Source organism: Bombus fervidus, chromosome 4 (genome assembly GCF_041682495.2).
Source record: "Bombus fervidus isolate BK054 chromosome 4, iyBomFerv1, whole genome shotgun sequence".
Classification (NCBI taxonomy): domain Eukaryota; kingdom Metazoa; phylum Arthropoda; class Insecta; order Hymenoptera; family Apidae; genus Bombus; species Bombus fervidus.
In genome coordinates, this window is record NC_091520.1 from 16,188,675 (window position 1) to 16,205,885 (window position 17,211).

General features: G+C 34.6%; 4 protein-coding genes across 8 annotated transcripts in view; 2 read left to right on the forward strand and 2 right to left on the reverse strand.

The window, feature by feature from the left end:
- Positions 1-7,829, reverse strand: part of LOC139986513 (phospholipase A1-like) — an 11,353-nt gene extending 3,524 nt beyond the window's left edge. The window contains exons 1-7 of one of the 3 annotated variants that reach the window (XM_072001917.1): positions 7,746-7,829; positions 7,519-7,678; positions 7,012-7,154; positions 4,986-5,240; positions 4,481-4,669; positions 4,236-4,359; positions 3,787-3,964 (exon numbers count right to left, since the gene is read on the reverse strand). In XM_072001917.1, coding sequence (XP_071858018.1) covers positions 3,904-3,964; positions 4,236-4,359; positions 4,481-4,669; positions 4,986-5,240; positions 7,012-7,154; positions 7,519-7,678; positions 7,746-7,779 — 966 coding nt within the window. In that variant the 5' untranslated portion in view covers positions 7,780-7,829 and the 3' untranslated portion in view covers positions 3,787-3,903. Of the gene's footprint in view, positions 1-3,786; positions 3,965-4,235; positions 4,360-4,480; positions 4,670-4,985; positions 5,241-7,011; positions 7,155-7,518; positions 7,679-7,745 lie in introns of those variants that run through there. The other 2 variants (XM_072001916.1, XM_072001915.1) reach the window with 2 other exon arrangements.
- LOC139986516 (transcription initiation factor TFIID subunit 9-like) overlaps positions 1-13,835 on the reverse strand; it is a 40,086-nt gene extending 26,251 nt beyond the window's left edge. Inside the window, exons 1-3 of the mRNA XM_072001921.1 lie at positions 13,589-13,835; positions 13,003-13,452; positions 12,341-12,790 (exon numbers count right to left, since the gene is read on the reverse strand). Of these exons, the coding sequence (XP_071858022.1) occupies positions 12,645-12,790; positions 13,003-13,452; positions 13,589-13,727 (735 nt within the window). The 5' untranslated portion in view covers positions 13,728-13,835 and the 3' untranslated portion in view covers positions 12,341-12,644. The remainder of the gene's footprint in view (positions 1-12,340; positions 12,791-13,002; positions 13,453-13,588) is intronic.
- LOC139986518 (uncharacterized) lies at positions 3,681-12,238 on the forward strand. Of its 3 annotated transcripts, none has more exons than XM_072001925.1 (3): positions 3,681-3,742; positions 11,348-11,585; positions 11,704-12,238. In XM_072001925.1, exons 2-3 carry the CDS (start codon positions 11,437-11,439, stop codon positions 12,101-12,103), a joined length of 549 nt encoding a protein of 182 aa, XP_071858026.1. In that variant the 5' UTR covers positions 3,681-3,742; positions 11,348-11,436; the 3' UTR covers positions 12,104-12,238. The 3 variants fall into 3 exon arrangements, with proteins under 3 accessions (XP_071858026.1, XP_071858024.1, XP_071858025.1); XM_072001923.1 differs by lacking the exon at positions 3,681-3,742 and adding an exon at positions 7,802-7,892; XM_072001924.1 differs by lacking the exon at positions 3,681-3,742 and adding an exon at positions 10,901-11,229.
- A 199-nt stretch (positions 13,836-14,034) lies between the features above and the next one.
- The window catches only part of Rpn2 (Regulatory particle non-ATPase 2), an 86,954-nt gene continuing 83,777 nt past the window's right edge, over positions 14,035-17,211 (forward strand). The window contains exons 1-8 of the mRNA XM_072001889.1: positions 14,035-14,191; positions 14,452-14,569; positions 14,649-14,818; positions 14,896-15,104; positions 15,188-15,661; positions 15,751-15,977; positions 16,088-16,340; positions 16,814-17,002. Coding sequence (XP_071857990.1) covers positions 14,035-14,191; positions 14,452-14,569; positions 14,649-14,818; positions 14,896-15,104; positions 15,188-15,661; positions 15,751-15,977; positions 16,088-16,340; positions 16,814-17,002 — 1,797 coding nt within the window. The remainder of the gene's footprint in view (positions 14,192-14,451; positions 14,570-14,648; positions 14,819-14,895; positions 15,105-15,187; positions 15,662-15,750; positions 15,978-16,087; positions 16,341-16,813; positions 17,003-17,211) is intronic.

The window sequence follows — 17,211 nt, forward strand, 5'->3', positions numbered from 1 at the left end:
ACTGAAAAGATTTCTTTCGTTACTATTGTTACTCGATTTTTCCGTGTTTCGATCTAGAAAAATTCTGATACGAACGTTTTGATAATAATATATTTACCATGGCTGTCGTCGCTATTCACTATACACACCGCGATATTGTTTTACTTCTTCTTCTTCGTGTTTCGCCGCTCTTTTATAGGTTGATGAGAAATAATAATTTTCCACTCAAGGAATGCACGGTTGGTAGGTGACTAATAGCCAATAATGATTGATGAAAACCAACTAGACTGATAATGGATAAAGACCGATATAACTGTTGATTAACGACCGATACAACTAATGATGGATGAAGACCAAATTTATTCCATAAGTAAGTAAGCAGTTAGAGAAATAAGGTAAATTTTTTACTTTGACGGATGCATGATCTGAAGTGGCAAGTTAAGTTAATTGCAAAGCTTTAATTATTTGCTTTAAATATATTTTAATTTATTTCTTAAAAGTATATATATGTGTAAATTCTATTGAATTTAGTACACCAACCGAAGGGTTGACTTTCCATATATTTACTGGAAGTCGGTCGAACGATATAAATTGAGAAGGACGGAGACTTAGGAGAGAAAATAAAACAGGCTTTTGAGAAGCGAAGATTGAACAAAGATGAAGAAAAACAAGTTAAGAGTTGGAAAATGAAAGAGAAGAGGGATTAGAAGCAGAAAGTTTTGAGGAGATACGGAAGAAGACTTAGAAAATCGATTCTTTCCTGATTTCCAAAAATATTACGCTATTAAATATATATCTGTCGGATCATCATTAAGTTTAGGGGCGTGTAACGAATCTTTCTTTGGATTAGACATTGTCGTTATGCAAGAGCGACGATATTTATCAGTATAATTATCATTATGACAGAATTTGACAAGTAACCGTGGTAATTAGATACTAATGATCTTAGACTGAATAACGAATCTACGGTCAATGGGATAACGAATGCGATTTCTTCCACAGTCTAAGTCGAACTCAACTTATTGATCCACGATTCGGGTGTGACTCAACGTACTTCACGGTACAAGTAGAATTTGTCTGACTTGTTGAAGTTGTCACGGATCGAACTTCTGCTTGGCACGTGTTACGCCAGATGCGATGGTCCTCGCGAGGCTCCTCATGGTCTGCGCGCCAAGACCTGCACATTGTTACACTGACCCGCAACAAGCCTAAGGAGATACCATAAACCAAATTTGTTCAGTTTCATTTCTCTTCACATAAATATTTTCGGTTTACGGATAGTCCTTATGTTTGTTGTACGCTCTTACCTATTACGGAGAAAGCGGGTGTCTGGCGAGATAACAGACTTTTCCCATGAACAAGGATGCCCACGAGCCACATTTGCTTTTTCTTTGTCTTCACAGTTTCATTTATTAACCAATAGACATCGCGGATCGTTACCCTCACTTTTCTACCGAAAAGCGTGAACGACGAATCCGCGTTCTAAGTTCAAAAGGGCACACCTACACCGAGCTTTCCTCCTTGATGATACGAGACGGGTCCGGACAGTTCCTGTAATCCTTTTGTACGAAAAAGAACCTAACTGTGCTACTAATAAAGCCAGCCGTTTACTGAACTAATCTGTTATCATTTGAAATTACGTGACAGCTGCAGGGTTTTTCAGTCTTAGGGTAACACTGCTAGCGTGCGGATCTGGGCCAGCTCACATAGTATTCCACACTTTATACTTTAATATTCACAATATATATATGTCGGGTTGACGTTGGGGCTTGGGTTATGGGCGTGTAAAGAATCTTCGCCTGGGTTGTTCATTGTTGTTGCACAATCGAGATAGCCTTTATTATCACGGATACAGATGAAATAAGATCGACCAGTGACCGCGGTAACTAGACGCTAATGGCAATGACCTTAGGTTTGATATAGCGAATCCACGGTCCACGGGCTCACTCTTTGTTAAACTCAGAATAGAATTTTATGTACAAAAGTAACGTTCGCTGTAACGCTCGGTATATCGCTCTCTAGACGATGTGTCACTCACCAAGGAGATCACCAGAATAATTGACTGATGGAAACTTTTCTCTCCTTACGATTACGTTAGCTTTGTTGAACATTGGCCCGGGATACCAACAAAACTGCAGCCACCGTTGCTAGACAGACCCGCGTAGCTGCGACATTGCTCTTACCCGGGGTTTGATTGTTAACACAACGTGTGTTTCATAATATTGGTACTTTTCTGTTAGGTGGAACGTTCATCCCGTGACCGTGGCTACGCTCGGCGACCTGTTGTCGCCTCCAGCCTAAGCTCATTGTTTCAAGTTTCGAATGACTGTGTCTGGATTATTTCGTGAATGCTATTGAAGTTTTTCCAACTAATTTCAACAGGTGACCCCGTTGTCCTTTCATCTCCGACATATATATTTTTTTTCTATCTTACAATTTATCCACGCGTTTCTTTGTATCCACACACATCTAATTGTTTTTAAGAGGAGGTATTTGATTACCTCTATTAGATACAGCCAAGGTCATAAATATCAGGCACTCATTCATATTAAATCATAAACAACAATTTCCCAGTTTTATTATTTAAATACAGCTATAATAAAAAGCCTAAACTAAAGTATTGGGGACCTTCCCAAACATTGTAAAAGGAAGGCCCCAATGTCCTTGCATCTCCGACATATATATAATTATAATAATAATTTAATAATTTCGGAATAATTTTTACTAATACGAAAAATAATAACAGTGATGTTTCTAAAACTAGCTATTTCTTTTATTCAAGCTGTCACTTACTTACTTGTGTTCAACTCATCCAACGAACTACTTAATGGAGTATTTCATTATATCTCGGACCTTTATATACAATGTCGAAATGCTGCTCCGGCAATATGCAAATATATGCAAAAATGCTCCGGTGTAGCTCTTCTTGCAAATTTCGCATTTACGAATAAAACTTGCGAGTCTATTTTCTTCCTTTATTAAGGACCTAAACAGACTCCCGAAGCTTTCACGCGAAATCAGAAGAGAAAACAAATTCCATTCGACTAGAAGCGAAACAAAGAAATTCTCTTACTTTACGTGTATTAAATGGTTAAACGTGATATTTTCACGGGACAATGATAATATGAAAATATTATAATACTTTTTCCTTTTGATTATCTCTATTAATTCGATGAGAGCAGAAACGTAGGATGTTCCGCAACAAGTATCAGCATGGACTTATGTCTGTTTTATACAGCTGCGGTTCACGTCCGCTAGAGTTATGGGATATGCATGTAAGTTCATCAATATAAAGAAAACATAAGGAAAGATAACTTTATTTTATGAAATTAATAAAAATAATCTCACTGTCAGATTTATCGCCATTACAATTCTCCAAATATTATATCTGTTCAAGTTAATAAAATAAATTCCATTGTATTTAATCTGTTTGCTCCGAGTATCAATCGTTTCGAACAAATGAAAAATGTATACATTCGAAGAATAGCAGCCGACAAAGTAAGATCTTTAGCTCTGGAAATAACCGGAATCAATTTCACCACAAGGCTCATCTTCTGCCAAAATGGTTCCAAGAAAGTCATCGGGTTCAAAGAAGTACGACACGAAGTACTTTACGTTCGGTAAATTTTTCGTGAAATATCGCAAAGCCAAGATGTATATGAACAATTGAAATTGAACCTTTATGAAGCTGACGCTTTTACTCGCCATCGCTATGCTCATGCTTGCATCGAAATCAACTCAAGGAATTCAGGATATGGCTGCAGTATGTCGAAATAAAAGTCCTCTTATACAAATTTCAACGAACAATAAAATCAATTGTTATTTATTTTTTAATTTCCTTCATACTCTGCACAAGTATCTTACAAATATTCAAATACATCTGTATCAAATACATCCAAATATTGACTATTTAAAAGAATACTGTTATCCACCAAGAGCATAAGGATACCGACTATTAGTTTTGAAGTAATAGGTTCCTTTAGCACTGTAAAAAATTAACATATATTAGCACCAGCTAACTAAATTAAATTTTAAAAAATAATTAAACAGATATATTCAGCAATTAACTCTCAAGTATCTATGCAAATTCATATTTTTATGAACTCAGCTAAAAGTGCAGGACCAAGAATTTTCGCCTCCTAAATATTATAACATGTACTGTCCATTATTTATTTGCATTCTACGCATTCTTTAAATTTCCCGGAAATGCGTAAAGCTCCATAATTTATCAGTAATAGTAGTAAAATAAAACTTACTTCGGATCGAGGGTAGCACCACCCATGTATGCTGTTGCACCATCTGCACGTGTACTGAGAAAGCCTTTCGGATTTTTAACTGATTCAGCGAAGAATCTGTAGCTACGCAAATGTGCGCAAAATCCTGTATTTCATAACATTCGTTTTTAACATTGTACAAACACACACACAGACTGAGGTACAGAAATAATATTTTTTAAGTCGAAGTGTGTCAATAATAGGATATTCTGTAATATATTCCGTACCCAACAAGTCAATGCCGCATCCTGGTTGACGTCTTCCATTATTCGCATAGAAGTCTGAAGTACCAATCGAGAAATCAATACCTAAATTTCCGGCACATGTGTGAAGTACTTGAACATTTTCTGCGTCCGATTCATCAACTCTTTCACCAGGGTTTTTGTTTTCAAACGTTGGCAAGGCAGGATCGAGTGCTGTAATGGCAAATATTTAAAGGTCTAGCATACTCCGCTGTATCATACTGTCGTTTTGTCAGACATGAAATCAACTTACATCAAAATATATATATAGATTTTAAAAATCCTTCGAGATAAGATAATGTTAGAATATCTCCGACATTGTAAAATTTGTCGTTCAAACTTGTAAACCTCAATTATCCTTCTGCTTATCTTTCATTTGCTAATCACAAATCAATCTACTCTACTGTTCTTAATCTGTTATTAAGATCGGCGCTACTAGATTTTCTCGGAGAACTTTCAATTGACTCTTTAATAATATATCGTTACTCACCGATAACTTCCGCCACTCGGCTCGATTTTCCGACCTCCCGCGCGCTCAAGCCCGCGATTTGAGCACCGAGAGAGTGTCCAATAACTTTCAAGTTGGTTGTTTGCAAACCAGCCTCAGTTCGCATAAAGTTCATGAAATCAGCTAAATACTTAGCAACGTGTGGTACGGTCCCTACGACCTCATAATAATTTATGAAGTTTGATATCTCACTCCAATCGAAAATAATAATGTTACAGTCTCGGACCTCAAGGAAAGCTAAGCACAGAAAATGTTTCTTTGTAATTGATATTAAATTATCGAATATATGGCCACTGTCGCTCAAAACTCGTAGGACACTTGTTCACATTCAGCAACAACTGAATACTTTTTACTGCGTTTATGTTCTAAGTATTTTAAGACGAATCTGTTATTTTATTAGTATTATATGTGTCCTATAATGTGAACTACCACGCAGAGTCAAATTGTTGTAGCTTATCAATAGATATTTATGGCCGACAGTGCACATATCGTATAAATGTATCTAAATTCGATACAACCGAAGTCCAGGAAGTTTCTATGGCTCAAATTAAGACGAAAATCAGGAGTAACGGAGTTACGTTGTAGCCTTTATTTTCGACAAACTGGAATTTAGAAATTAGACAAATATACGTGAATTTGCCTGGTTCCTAATCACACAACAATAAAAAATTGGAACAACGAGTCTAAAATGTGGAATAAAATTATCTCGTTCAGTGTGTAGTTTTGGACAAGACACGGTTTGAACCTTCACGATACAAAAGGAACACAACTGGGTGTATCCGATGCCAAAAATATGGGCTCGCTATCAACTACTGTGACAGAATTCGAGCGTGCGTTAAATATGCCGAGATTAACCTTTTTATTTTATAATATTTTTCCTCTGCTATTTGTATATTTTTCTTTTTATTGTTCAATTTGTACTTTACAACTTGTTCAGCTAGACATTCGATAAATATTTGTATATGAGGATGTTAGAAAGGTTGTTGAAGTCATTGAGATTTGTGGCGTGTGAGTGGTCATCTCCATTCAGATGCAATTAGGAAGTGACGATGTATTAGGTTGTGCCAAAATTTTCTTTCGTTTTATTTCGAATTAATACACACAACGTATTTTCTTTTATATTATTTTATTGAATCATGTATGATCATAATAGTAGAAATGTAACAAAATAGATCATACATAGTTCAATAAAATAATATAAGAGAAAAAATGTTGTGCACCTATTATTTCCTTGCAGAACGAAAGAAACTTTTGTGACAACCTAATATTTATATACACTTGTACACATTTGCCATGACCGGTATGTACTAATTATTTATACTGAAACACGTGGAGGTAATATAGATATTTCCAGTGATGTGTGCGTCGTAAACTTTCGCTGCTAATTCTTTGCTGTACTCTAAGATCCTTAATAGATGTAACTCGTGTATGTTACCAACTAAACGATATATCGCGATCTTCAGATACTCACAGTCAAAGAAGAAATATCCAAGTTCAGAAACAGATATAATATAAGAGTTAGCAACCATCAAAACCCATTAGTTACCCACTTACTTGACACGACGGATCAGATCCGCAGCCTGAAAAGGAAATAGCCCTTAGATCGAAACGTTATATTCAACTAGAATCAAACATACTATAAACTCTTATAATCCAAGTGACAGTACCATGCCATAATAATTTACTTATAATTCTCTATGAGAATTGATTGTAAATAGACTACCAAATAAAAAAAAAAAAAAATTCTTCGCTGCATCGTTTAGCATAGTTGCGTATCTCCTTCTACTTCGCGATTAGAAATACAAGGTCTTTTCAAAATTCTAGATCGCGCAATTTCATATTGCCGTATTCTTGGCAACTTTCGAAACTCAAGTTTTTTTGAAAAACGAAACCGTGTAATTGTAAAACGTAATTTTGTTGTTCTGTATCTTCGTCTTATTTCGAATCATAGAATCTCCTCTAACTTCAATTATATCACGAATTTGCGCTCACGTATCTATGTATTTACCATCGCGTACGATATCGCATGCTGAACTGTTTTGTATCCAACCGTGTGTAATTATGACGGTTTGCTTGCTTGCATTCCAATGACTGTTCCGGACGGACTCTATATCATTTGGTTTTATGACATCGCCATTTGTGGGATTCTCTCTAGATGAAGAATGATATTTCATTTAAACTATTGAATGTATCTTGAATCTGCCTGTTGAATATTCATTAAACGCAAAGCGACCTATATACTTGTTTTTTTGCTACAAGACACGTTTTAACTCTACTGATTCACTGATTTCTACGTTTCAGTTATTCTCATTTCAGCAAACGACAGTGATATGTAATTCTTTAAGAAGAAGTTAATTAGTCCTTAAGTTCATCTTTCAAACATTAATCGCAATTAGATTGCCAATTTTTATGCGCTTCTCGTTAAGATATCTCGTTAAAATAAGATAATTCAAATGTGCAAAGTGTACATAAAGATTTTCCATAAAGAAGAAAATTGATATAAAATAAAACCAACCTTGTGTATAGCATGGATTTGATGACGTCCGGGTAGATGTCTAAAGTGAGGTTTACGGGTAGTGGGGCTATATTGATGTGAAAGAAACTTTCGTATTTATCTTGCACCATTCTAGATATTGGATTGGCATAGAGAAATACCGAAAGGAGCGCAGAATAAACTGAAAAAGTTTCTTTCGTTACTAAGTTACTCGATTTTTTTCGATATAGAAAAATTCTGATACGAACATTTTGTTGGTGATACTTTTATTGTGAATATCATCGCTATTTACTACACACACCACGATATTGGACTATTTCTTCGCCTCCGTGTATCACCGCTTTTCTATGGGTTTACGGAAAACAATGATTTTCCACTCGAGTACTGCACGGTTGGTAAGTAACTGATAGTCAATTGATGATAGACGAAGAACGACTCACACTGACGAATTTAATTTTTTGACTGCAACCGATGTACGATCTTAAGTAGAAAGTCAAGATAAGTTAATTGTAAAGAATTGTTTATTTGCTTTAGATATATTTCAATTTATTTCTCAAAAGCATATATATTTGAAGTCAAACAGTACGTTAATTTCTAGTAATACGAAAAACAATAACACTGACGTTTCTAAAACTAGCCATTTCTTTTATTGAAGCTATCACTTATCGTAGTCTTACTTTTGATTACTTACTTGCTCTTAACTCACCCAGCAATCCAAAATTAGAGAATGGAGTATTTCATTATGGCTCCGTCTCTTATATACAATGTCGAAGTTTGAAAATTACGTAACTATCAATTGCTGCTCCGTACATACGTAACTATACGCAAAAATGCTTCGGTCTTTTCGTGACGTCGTAGCTCTTCTTCCAAATTTTTCATTTACAAAATTGAAAGTATATTGTAAACAAACGTGTAATATTATCCACAGAGTATATCGTCTGAGTACTTATTTAGCATAATTATGGAAGATTATTTCTAATAATATGTTGTAATTAGTCTGTATTATCATAATTATTTAAATACTTCCATACGACATCACAATTTCTCTCTCCATTATAACGCATCTATCATAATTTATTTTCTTTAAACGCTGTTTCTCGATGCTGTTACTCTTAAGGGCAACTTATGCTGTTGTTAGAATACCGAGTATCGTTTTTTATCGAATATTACTTGATTAATATTTTTATATTATACACGCACACATTGTACTAAATTAACGAATTAAACTTTAACACTAATATAATAACTATACGTCGCTCATAGAATTACAAAAATACCAAATGCAAACGACAGTGATGTGTAATTCCTTAAGAAGAAGTTAATTAGTCCTTAAGTTCGTCTTTCAAACTTATGCTGTTGTTAGAATACCGAGTATCGTTTTTTATCGAATATTACTTGATTAATATTTTTATATTATACACGCACACATTGTACTAAATTAACGAATTAAACTTTAACACTAATATAATAACTATACGTCGCTTATAGAATTACAAAAATACCAAATGCAAACGACAGTGATGTGTAATTCCTTAAGAAGAAGTTAATTAGTCCTTAAGTTCGTCTTTCAAACATTAATCGCAATCAGATTGCCAATTTTTAATTGTCACGGTCAATCATTTGTTAATTAAAATTCCCTTTCGCTTCGATGACAAGTGTAAAGTGCCGGAGGTTCTGAACATGTTCCTGTTTCGTTCGACGTTCTTTATTCGGTGATGTACAGTGTAAAGCAAAATTGAGATGCTGAGTCATAATGCCGCGAATCATGTTAAATCTATATATAATTATTGCTGATTCGTATTGGTTGAAATATAAATAACATTGGTATTTTCAACCGTGAAATAAATATGTAACAAAAATTTCTTTCGTCGGTTATTTTTAAAAGTATCATACTGATTTTACAAACGCGATTAGAAATCTATCTCCATTGCCTATTCCTATCAATTCAGTTTTTTATGTCCAATATATCCATTCAATCAATTTTATTGCACTCGTCAGCACATGACCTTTCCGAACCCAAGAGAATTTGGCCGTGAAGCTCAAAGATTTGTATAAATCAAGTTTCTCTAAAACTTTAACTTTCAAATTACAAAGCGATAAATCATATACGTGAAATAATTATTGCATTTTTAACTTGGCAAAAGATTGAAATAACAGATATTATATGTAATGGATGAAATTAAAGTTATGAAATTAACACTATATATATATATATATATATATATATATATATAGGATAAATATTGATAGAAAATGATCTCATTCACTCTACATAGACCAAGCCACACACCGCGGGCAAGATTTCTTTTTTTTTTTTTTTATTTGGTAGTCCACGTAGGACCATCCTAGTCCACCAACCTTTTTATTATCCGATCAGTAGCAATGTCTACTGTCCTCACTTTCCTAATCAAAATTGTCATCAACAAATCCGATGGTCCCGTGCGCTAGACACACCCATCGCTAGCTTTCCTCCGACACAGTATCGTCATTAAACTTCCCTTATTCTTCATCGTTAGAATAGTCAACATATCTGTACCGGATCTCTACCCTTAAATCGATCACTTACTTAACTTGTACATGCGTAACTATCTTCTTTACAAAGTTATTGGAATAAACATTAATTTATACGTGTTAATTCAGTGTATACTCAATTGAACCACCCCTATTATCTTAACAGAAATAAAGGGATGGATCAGTTTGTGGCGTCGATTATATAATCGTAACGGGAATTTACGACTCCCGTTGACGTGCTTTCTCGCGATCGCGTCTCTCCGCGAGTAGTCGATGAAACAAAAGATTCAGATCAAACTGAAACGCGGTATCATGTACTTCGCAATGATAAGATCGTATATTCAGCGCCGGGATGTCATCGAAAACATTGGTTTGCTAATGGTGAACGAAAGACCATCAACGAGCACCTTCGTAACGCATAATACGTGAAAACAGCACTTTCATGAAACAGCATCTATCCCTTTGTGCTTCCAACTTTCATTGTGTTCGATATGATCCACATGTACGATCGAATAAAACTGGCGAGTCTATTTTCTTCCTTTATTAAGGACCTAAACAAACTCGCGAAACATTCACACAGAATCAGGAGAGAAAACAAATTCCATTCGACTAGAAACGAAACAAGGAAATTCTCTTACTTTACGTGTATTAAATGGTTAAACGTGACATTTTCACGGGACAATGATAATATGAAAATATTATAATACTTTTTCCTTTTGATTATCTCTATTAATTCGATGAGAGCAGAAACGTAGGATGTTTCGCAACAAGTATCAGCATGGATTTATGTCTGTTTTATACAGCTGCGGTTCACGTTCGCTAGAGTTATGGGATATGCACGTAAGTTCATCAATATAAAGAAAACATAAGGAAAGATAACTTTATTTTATGAAATTAATAAAAATAATCTCACTGTCAGATTTATCGCCATTACAATTCTCCAAATATTATATCTGTTCAAGTTAATAAAATAAATTCCATTGTATTTAATCTGTTTGCTCCGAGTATCAATCGTCCCGAACAAATGAAAAATGTATACATTCGAAGAATAGCAGCCGACAAAGTAAGATCTCTAGCTCTGAAAATAACCGGAGGCAACGTCACAACAACGTACATCTTCTGCCCATGTTCCAATGAAAATGTCAAACGAAAGTCCTTGGCAAATTTCTGTTTCTCATAATGATTATCAAGAACATGAAGTACTTCACGTTCGAAATAACAGTAAATGTCTCACGAGGAAAGCCCTTTACTGATTATATTTTTTTCAATAGCAGTAATAGCATTTCGTAAAACTACAATGAATGTAAAAAAGAAGTATATTTCATTTTTGATTTGACAGATACTCGACGACAAGGATATGCACAGAAGGTTTGGAATTGCATGAGCAATTTTCGAAGCACCACGCGAGTTTGACCACTCTGCACGTCGATGCCGATCGGCCTATCCGGTGGTTGGAATCAAATCCAATTTAATCTCGCGGACTTCACGCGGAGAGCGTACGGGACAAATTATGTCGAAACTACACGCATACAGATCCACGCAAACTGCAGGGTTCGACGTATCTATTTTGCGGACAGGTAGAAAATTGATCTGGTTTTTCCAATATTGATACGAAACGCATGAAATTAATAGCTACCTTTTTTAAAGAAACTTTTCTTGCGTCAAGCTTATGGAATGATAAAATATGTTTTACAGACTTTATTCGGAAGATGAATTACCCGAAGATTTTAAACTCTTCAAGCCACTTCAGCGAGTGAAATGCGTGCGGGAAAAGGATGTGGCGAAAGAAAAAAGAGGAGAACCGGAGAAGATTGAAACCGAAGAACCACCACCTTTCGAAGCGGGTGAAGTAGCGGAAAAAGCAGAAGAAGAACCTAAAGAAGAGCCAGCGGAAGATGAATTGGCCGAAGAAGAGATTGCTCCTGTAGAAGACGTGCGGAGGTCAGATGAAATCTGGCAAGAGGATGAAGGAGAAGACGAGGATGAAGTAGAACCTGCAGATGTATGTGATTACGAAGGCGAAGACGAAGGTGACGAACCTGTACCTGCTCCAACAACTCCTGGGTATGACATAGAAGACGAAACTGATATATAACAAGATGAGGGCGATGGAGATGAAGAATACGGAGTTCCGTAGTGAACAGCCCTCGACTTTGTGCAAATACGGTGAATAAAATGTGTATATTTTCGAGGCTTAAAGTAACGTCCAAATAAATTACCTTCTAAATAATTTGGAATTTGAGAAATTCTGTTAATTTATTTAATCATATTTTTCTGTTTATTATCTTATATTGTTTAGTGGAAATATTTTACAATTCTGAACAAATAATACCTCTATTATTCTTTTAACAATTTCTGTTTAGAAAATGTTTAGGGGAAATATAGTATATAAAATATGATGACATATAATAAATATATGCAAGTAGGATATGAATTTGTTGAATTCACTATGTACACATTTGTACAATGTTCTTCAATAAAAAATATACAGTTTCATTGGAATTTTTATACAAATTTCAAAAGATACAATTCAATTGAAGTGTAATATGAAATGATAAGATCATTTTGATACTATGTACACTGATTCAAACGATACAAACAGAAAGTATAAAATAATTTATCTGCGTTCTTTATTACTATGAAACGTCATAATCATCATCTTCTCTTTTCCTTTTCATAGAATCTTCAATCTCTACTTTGATAGGAGGCATTGTTTGTCCTGGAGAAATCTGTATTTTTGGCTTAGCTACTTGTGCCTTTACGGTAGTTCCTCCAGTTGTGGCTATAAATTTAAACGATTAATATAAACAAAAAGAAAAATATAATAGCACATATTATTATTATCAAACAAACAATTTTGTATCTTACGTATTAATGAAATATGGATAGAGGGAATAGATGTTTGGGAATGCAAGGCCCGGAAGGGATCTGTGATACGATATAATTAACAAATTAGTTTCTGTCATATATTCTTTACTTTCCTGTATCATTTACCTGATGAAAATTTCAGGACAGGTTTTGGCATTGAAATGCTTTGTGTCCTGGCAACTGTTGCAAGCGTCCCAGGCCTTTTAACTATGGATAGGCCAGATTTATTACTTTCTACTCTGATCTTAGACTGACCACTTTGGATGTTATTTCCAACCAAAGAATGCAATGGTTTCCCAACCACTTTCTTCGTTGTATTCTTAAGTTTATAATTTGTTGCATTCAGACAAAATCTGTCAGGTGGTAATCTTAAACCACTGTTTGATTTGACAAATGGCAGTGGTACGTTGTTTTTTGCTCGAGCAACATCTAATAACACGTCTCTTGGTGGTGGATTTGTAAACGTACGTTCCAATTGCATCTTAACTGCTAATCTAACGTCATCCAAATCGATAAACTTCTTTTTAGCGTGATTTGCGTAAATTCTACTGTCGTCTAATATGCAAGTAACATAACCTGCGAAATTTTAACCGAAAATAACTTTATAGCTTACTTCCAAATGTAAAATTATAAATGCAAAATCATGCACGATTATATACTTCATTGCATCTACATTACTTTAAATAAATTGTAAATATGATAAATTACGTACGATACGTAAATTCGAGCAATTGGTTTATAACCTTCGAATCGTAATCTGTAATACCCATGTCTTTCATAATTGACATTATAACTTGGGCATCTTTTGGAATATGTTTTACGTGGCTCATAATTTTCGCTCTCTCCGACATTTTAAAAACTACTTCTCTTATAATTGCACTTTTTACAACAATTCCCAGTCACAACTATATCTATCTTAGGTTAGCATTTCAAGTAAAAGTTCGAGTAAACATTATAAAATACATGCCATATCATGCAGTACTACCACTTATAAAGTTAAAACTTTACAAAGTCAGAAGTTTATTATTTTCAAATTAATAAATATTCTTTGTTGTAATCATTTTTACTATCAAATATTTTTTTCGAAAATCGAGAAGCGACTATATGGGAAAACGTGAAAAAGTTTGACAATTTAATAATTTTATCAGCGATGTTAGTATGGTAGCCATTAAAACAGCTTGCAGCATATTTCAGTTGAATTTGGTTGATGAGTTCGTAGTTCGGTATTTGCTATTTTGCTATCAAACTCTCTTTGGGAGTCTTTGTTGCAGGCAGACGTATTGTACGAAAACGAAGATGAATATCACATCAGCAGGTAAATTATGTGTTTTAAGTGGGATAGTAAATGTATATCTAGATTTTATTATTAAAAATTTATTAGTACATTTTTACATTGTGTTTGATTATCTGACATGCAATGATTTGCAAATCTCGTGGGTCATAACCTATGTAACTTTGTATTCGGAGTTTTAAATATTGTCGTTTAGTTGATATTAACAGACATTGAGCTCTGTTTTATGATTTTAACTTTTTTTAAATTTAATTGATTAATCAATTTTTTAAATCTTATTTCAGCTGGTATCATTTCCCTCCTTGAGGAGCCTATGCCTGAATTAAAGGTGTTTGCATTGAAGAAGTTGGATATGATAGTAGATGAATTTTGGCCTGAAATTTCTGAAGCCATAGAAAAAATGTATGTACTGTATATGTCATCATCTATTATTTTGAAGATGATTTTAATATGTTATTTAACAGAATGTTATATTTTTCAGTGAGATTCTTCATGAAGATAAGGCATTTCCACAACATGACTTAGCTGCATTAGTTGCTAGTAAAGTATATTATCACTTAGGAAGTTTTGAAGATTCTTTGACTTATGCTCTTGGAGCTGGAGAACTCTTTGATGTTAATGCCCGCAATGAATACGTTGATACTACTATAGGTATTGACAGTGTTTTATTGACTGTTAGTATTAGATTTTATTGGGTAGAGATTCTTTACTATTCTGTATTATTTCAGCTAAATGTATTGACTATTATACTCAACAACGTGTGTTGGAAGCTGAGGGAAAATTACCACCAAACAGCAAAGGAATCGATCCAAGATTGGAAGGAATTGTAAACAGAATGTTTCAACGATGTTTAGATGATAATCAATATCGGCAAGCTTTGGGTCTTGCTCTTGAAACAAGAAGGATGGATATCTTTGAAACAGCAATTATGCAATCAGTAAGTTATATTACATGTTTATTTATGCAAGTAATATAATATAAATAATATAGAAATTATATTTATTAATATGTTTGTTATAGGATGATGTTAGTGGTATGTTATCCTATGCATTCCAAGTTGTCATGAGTCTTATTCAAAATCGTGGATTTCGTAATACCGTGCTTCGTTGCCTAGTGAGCCTTTATCGTAACTTGGGAACACCAGACTATGTCAACATGTGTCAGTGTTTGATATTTCTGGACGATCCATTAGCTGTAGCTGAACTTTTAGACAGACTCAGTAAAGGCTCGCAAGATTGTGTTCTTATGGCCTACCAAATTGCATTTGACTTATACGAATCAGCAACTCAACAGTTCCTTGGTCGTGTCTTACAAGCTTTGAGAGCAACAGCTCCTATTCCAGGAGCCCTTATGGTTAAACCAATTGTAAAACCAGCTGTAAAAGCAACCACTGAAGTTAGCACCGAGCCTGCAGCAGCAACAACAGCAGAGACTGAAAACAGTAGTAGTACGCCAGCTCCAGAAGAGAAATCTCAACGTAGTGTTGAAAGTTTGGTAAGTCTTATTGTTTAAAGAAATAATACTATACAACATTTACTATATAGTAATACACACTGTGCCAATTGATTATTTCACTTGCATAGAATGCCGAAGAACGTGAGCAACAAGAACGCGTAGATGCTTTGTCAAGTATATTAGGCGGAGAAATTTCCATCGATTTGCATCTCCAATTCCTTATTCGTAGTAATCATACCGATATGCTGATACTGAAAAATACTAAAGATACTATACGTGTGTCTATTTGTCATACTGCCACTGTAATCGCGAATGCATACATGCATTCTGGAACTACTAGCGACCAATTTTTAAGGTAAATATACCTTACTGTATTCAATTGATAACTGTATTCAATTGATAATTACGCGGATTATATTCTCAAGGAATATATTTATTTTTCACTTTATTTGTTTCACATTTTAGAGATAATCTAGAATGGTTGGCTAGAGCTACGAATTGGGCAAAATTAACAGCTACGGCATCCTTAGGAGTAATTCACAGAGGTCATGAACAAGAAGCCTTAGCTCTAATGCAATCTTATCTCCCGCGAGATACTGGTGCGGGAGCTGGTTATTCCGAAGGAGGTGGTCTGTACGCGTTAGGGCTCATCCATGCAAACCACGGCGCAGCAATTACAGATTACTTACTTGGTCAGCTGAAAGACGCACAGAATGAGGTACAGTGGTCCATAGAGACATAGTGCGATCATAAAATCAATTGAGCGGTAAAGTAAATGCGTTTCGAACGACGAAACAACGAATTAAATGATAAATCGGGAGATAAGAAACTTGAAATTACCGATAACATCTCTAATCCTATGAAAAATTAAGGTATCAAATATTATATGTAAAGGGCGAAATTATATATATACAAAGTAATTTCCATTTATTCTAATAGCAAGTGTACTGTAGTCAGCTATATACAAGTTTTTTCCAGTTTATTTTAACATCGATTGAAACCGCGATTTAATATTCTTAAACCGGTTAAATTACTATCACATCATATTTTTTCTTTAATTTTATTAAGTACTTGAAACTTCGGTAGAAATCGATTTCAGTCTGGGGCAACTATACATCACTATTGTTATTTTATCTCAGTTTGAAACCACACGATGTCACATATTTAGAATCTGCAATGATTTTCTTACAGATGGTCCGTCATGGAGGCTGTTTAGGCTTGGGTCTAGCCGCTATGGGATCGCATAGGCAAGATGTATACGAACAATTGAAATTCAATCTTTATCAAGACGATGCTGTTACTGGCGAGGCTGCGGGCATTGCTATGGGCATGGTCATGCTTGGATCGAAATCGACGCAAGCAATTGAAGATATGGTTGCGGTAAGTAAAAATGAAAGTTCTTTTAGGAAGATTTTAACGAATCATCTCATCAAGAGTGATTTATTTCTCAACTCGAGTTTGATACATATTTATATATTCAAAATACACGTGAAGAATAATTTTATCCACCAGGAGCATAAGGATACTGACTATTAGTTTTGAAGTAATAGGTTCCTTTAGCACTGTAAAAAATTAACATATATTAGCAC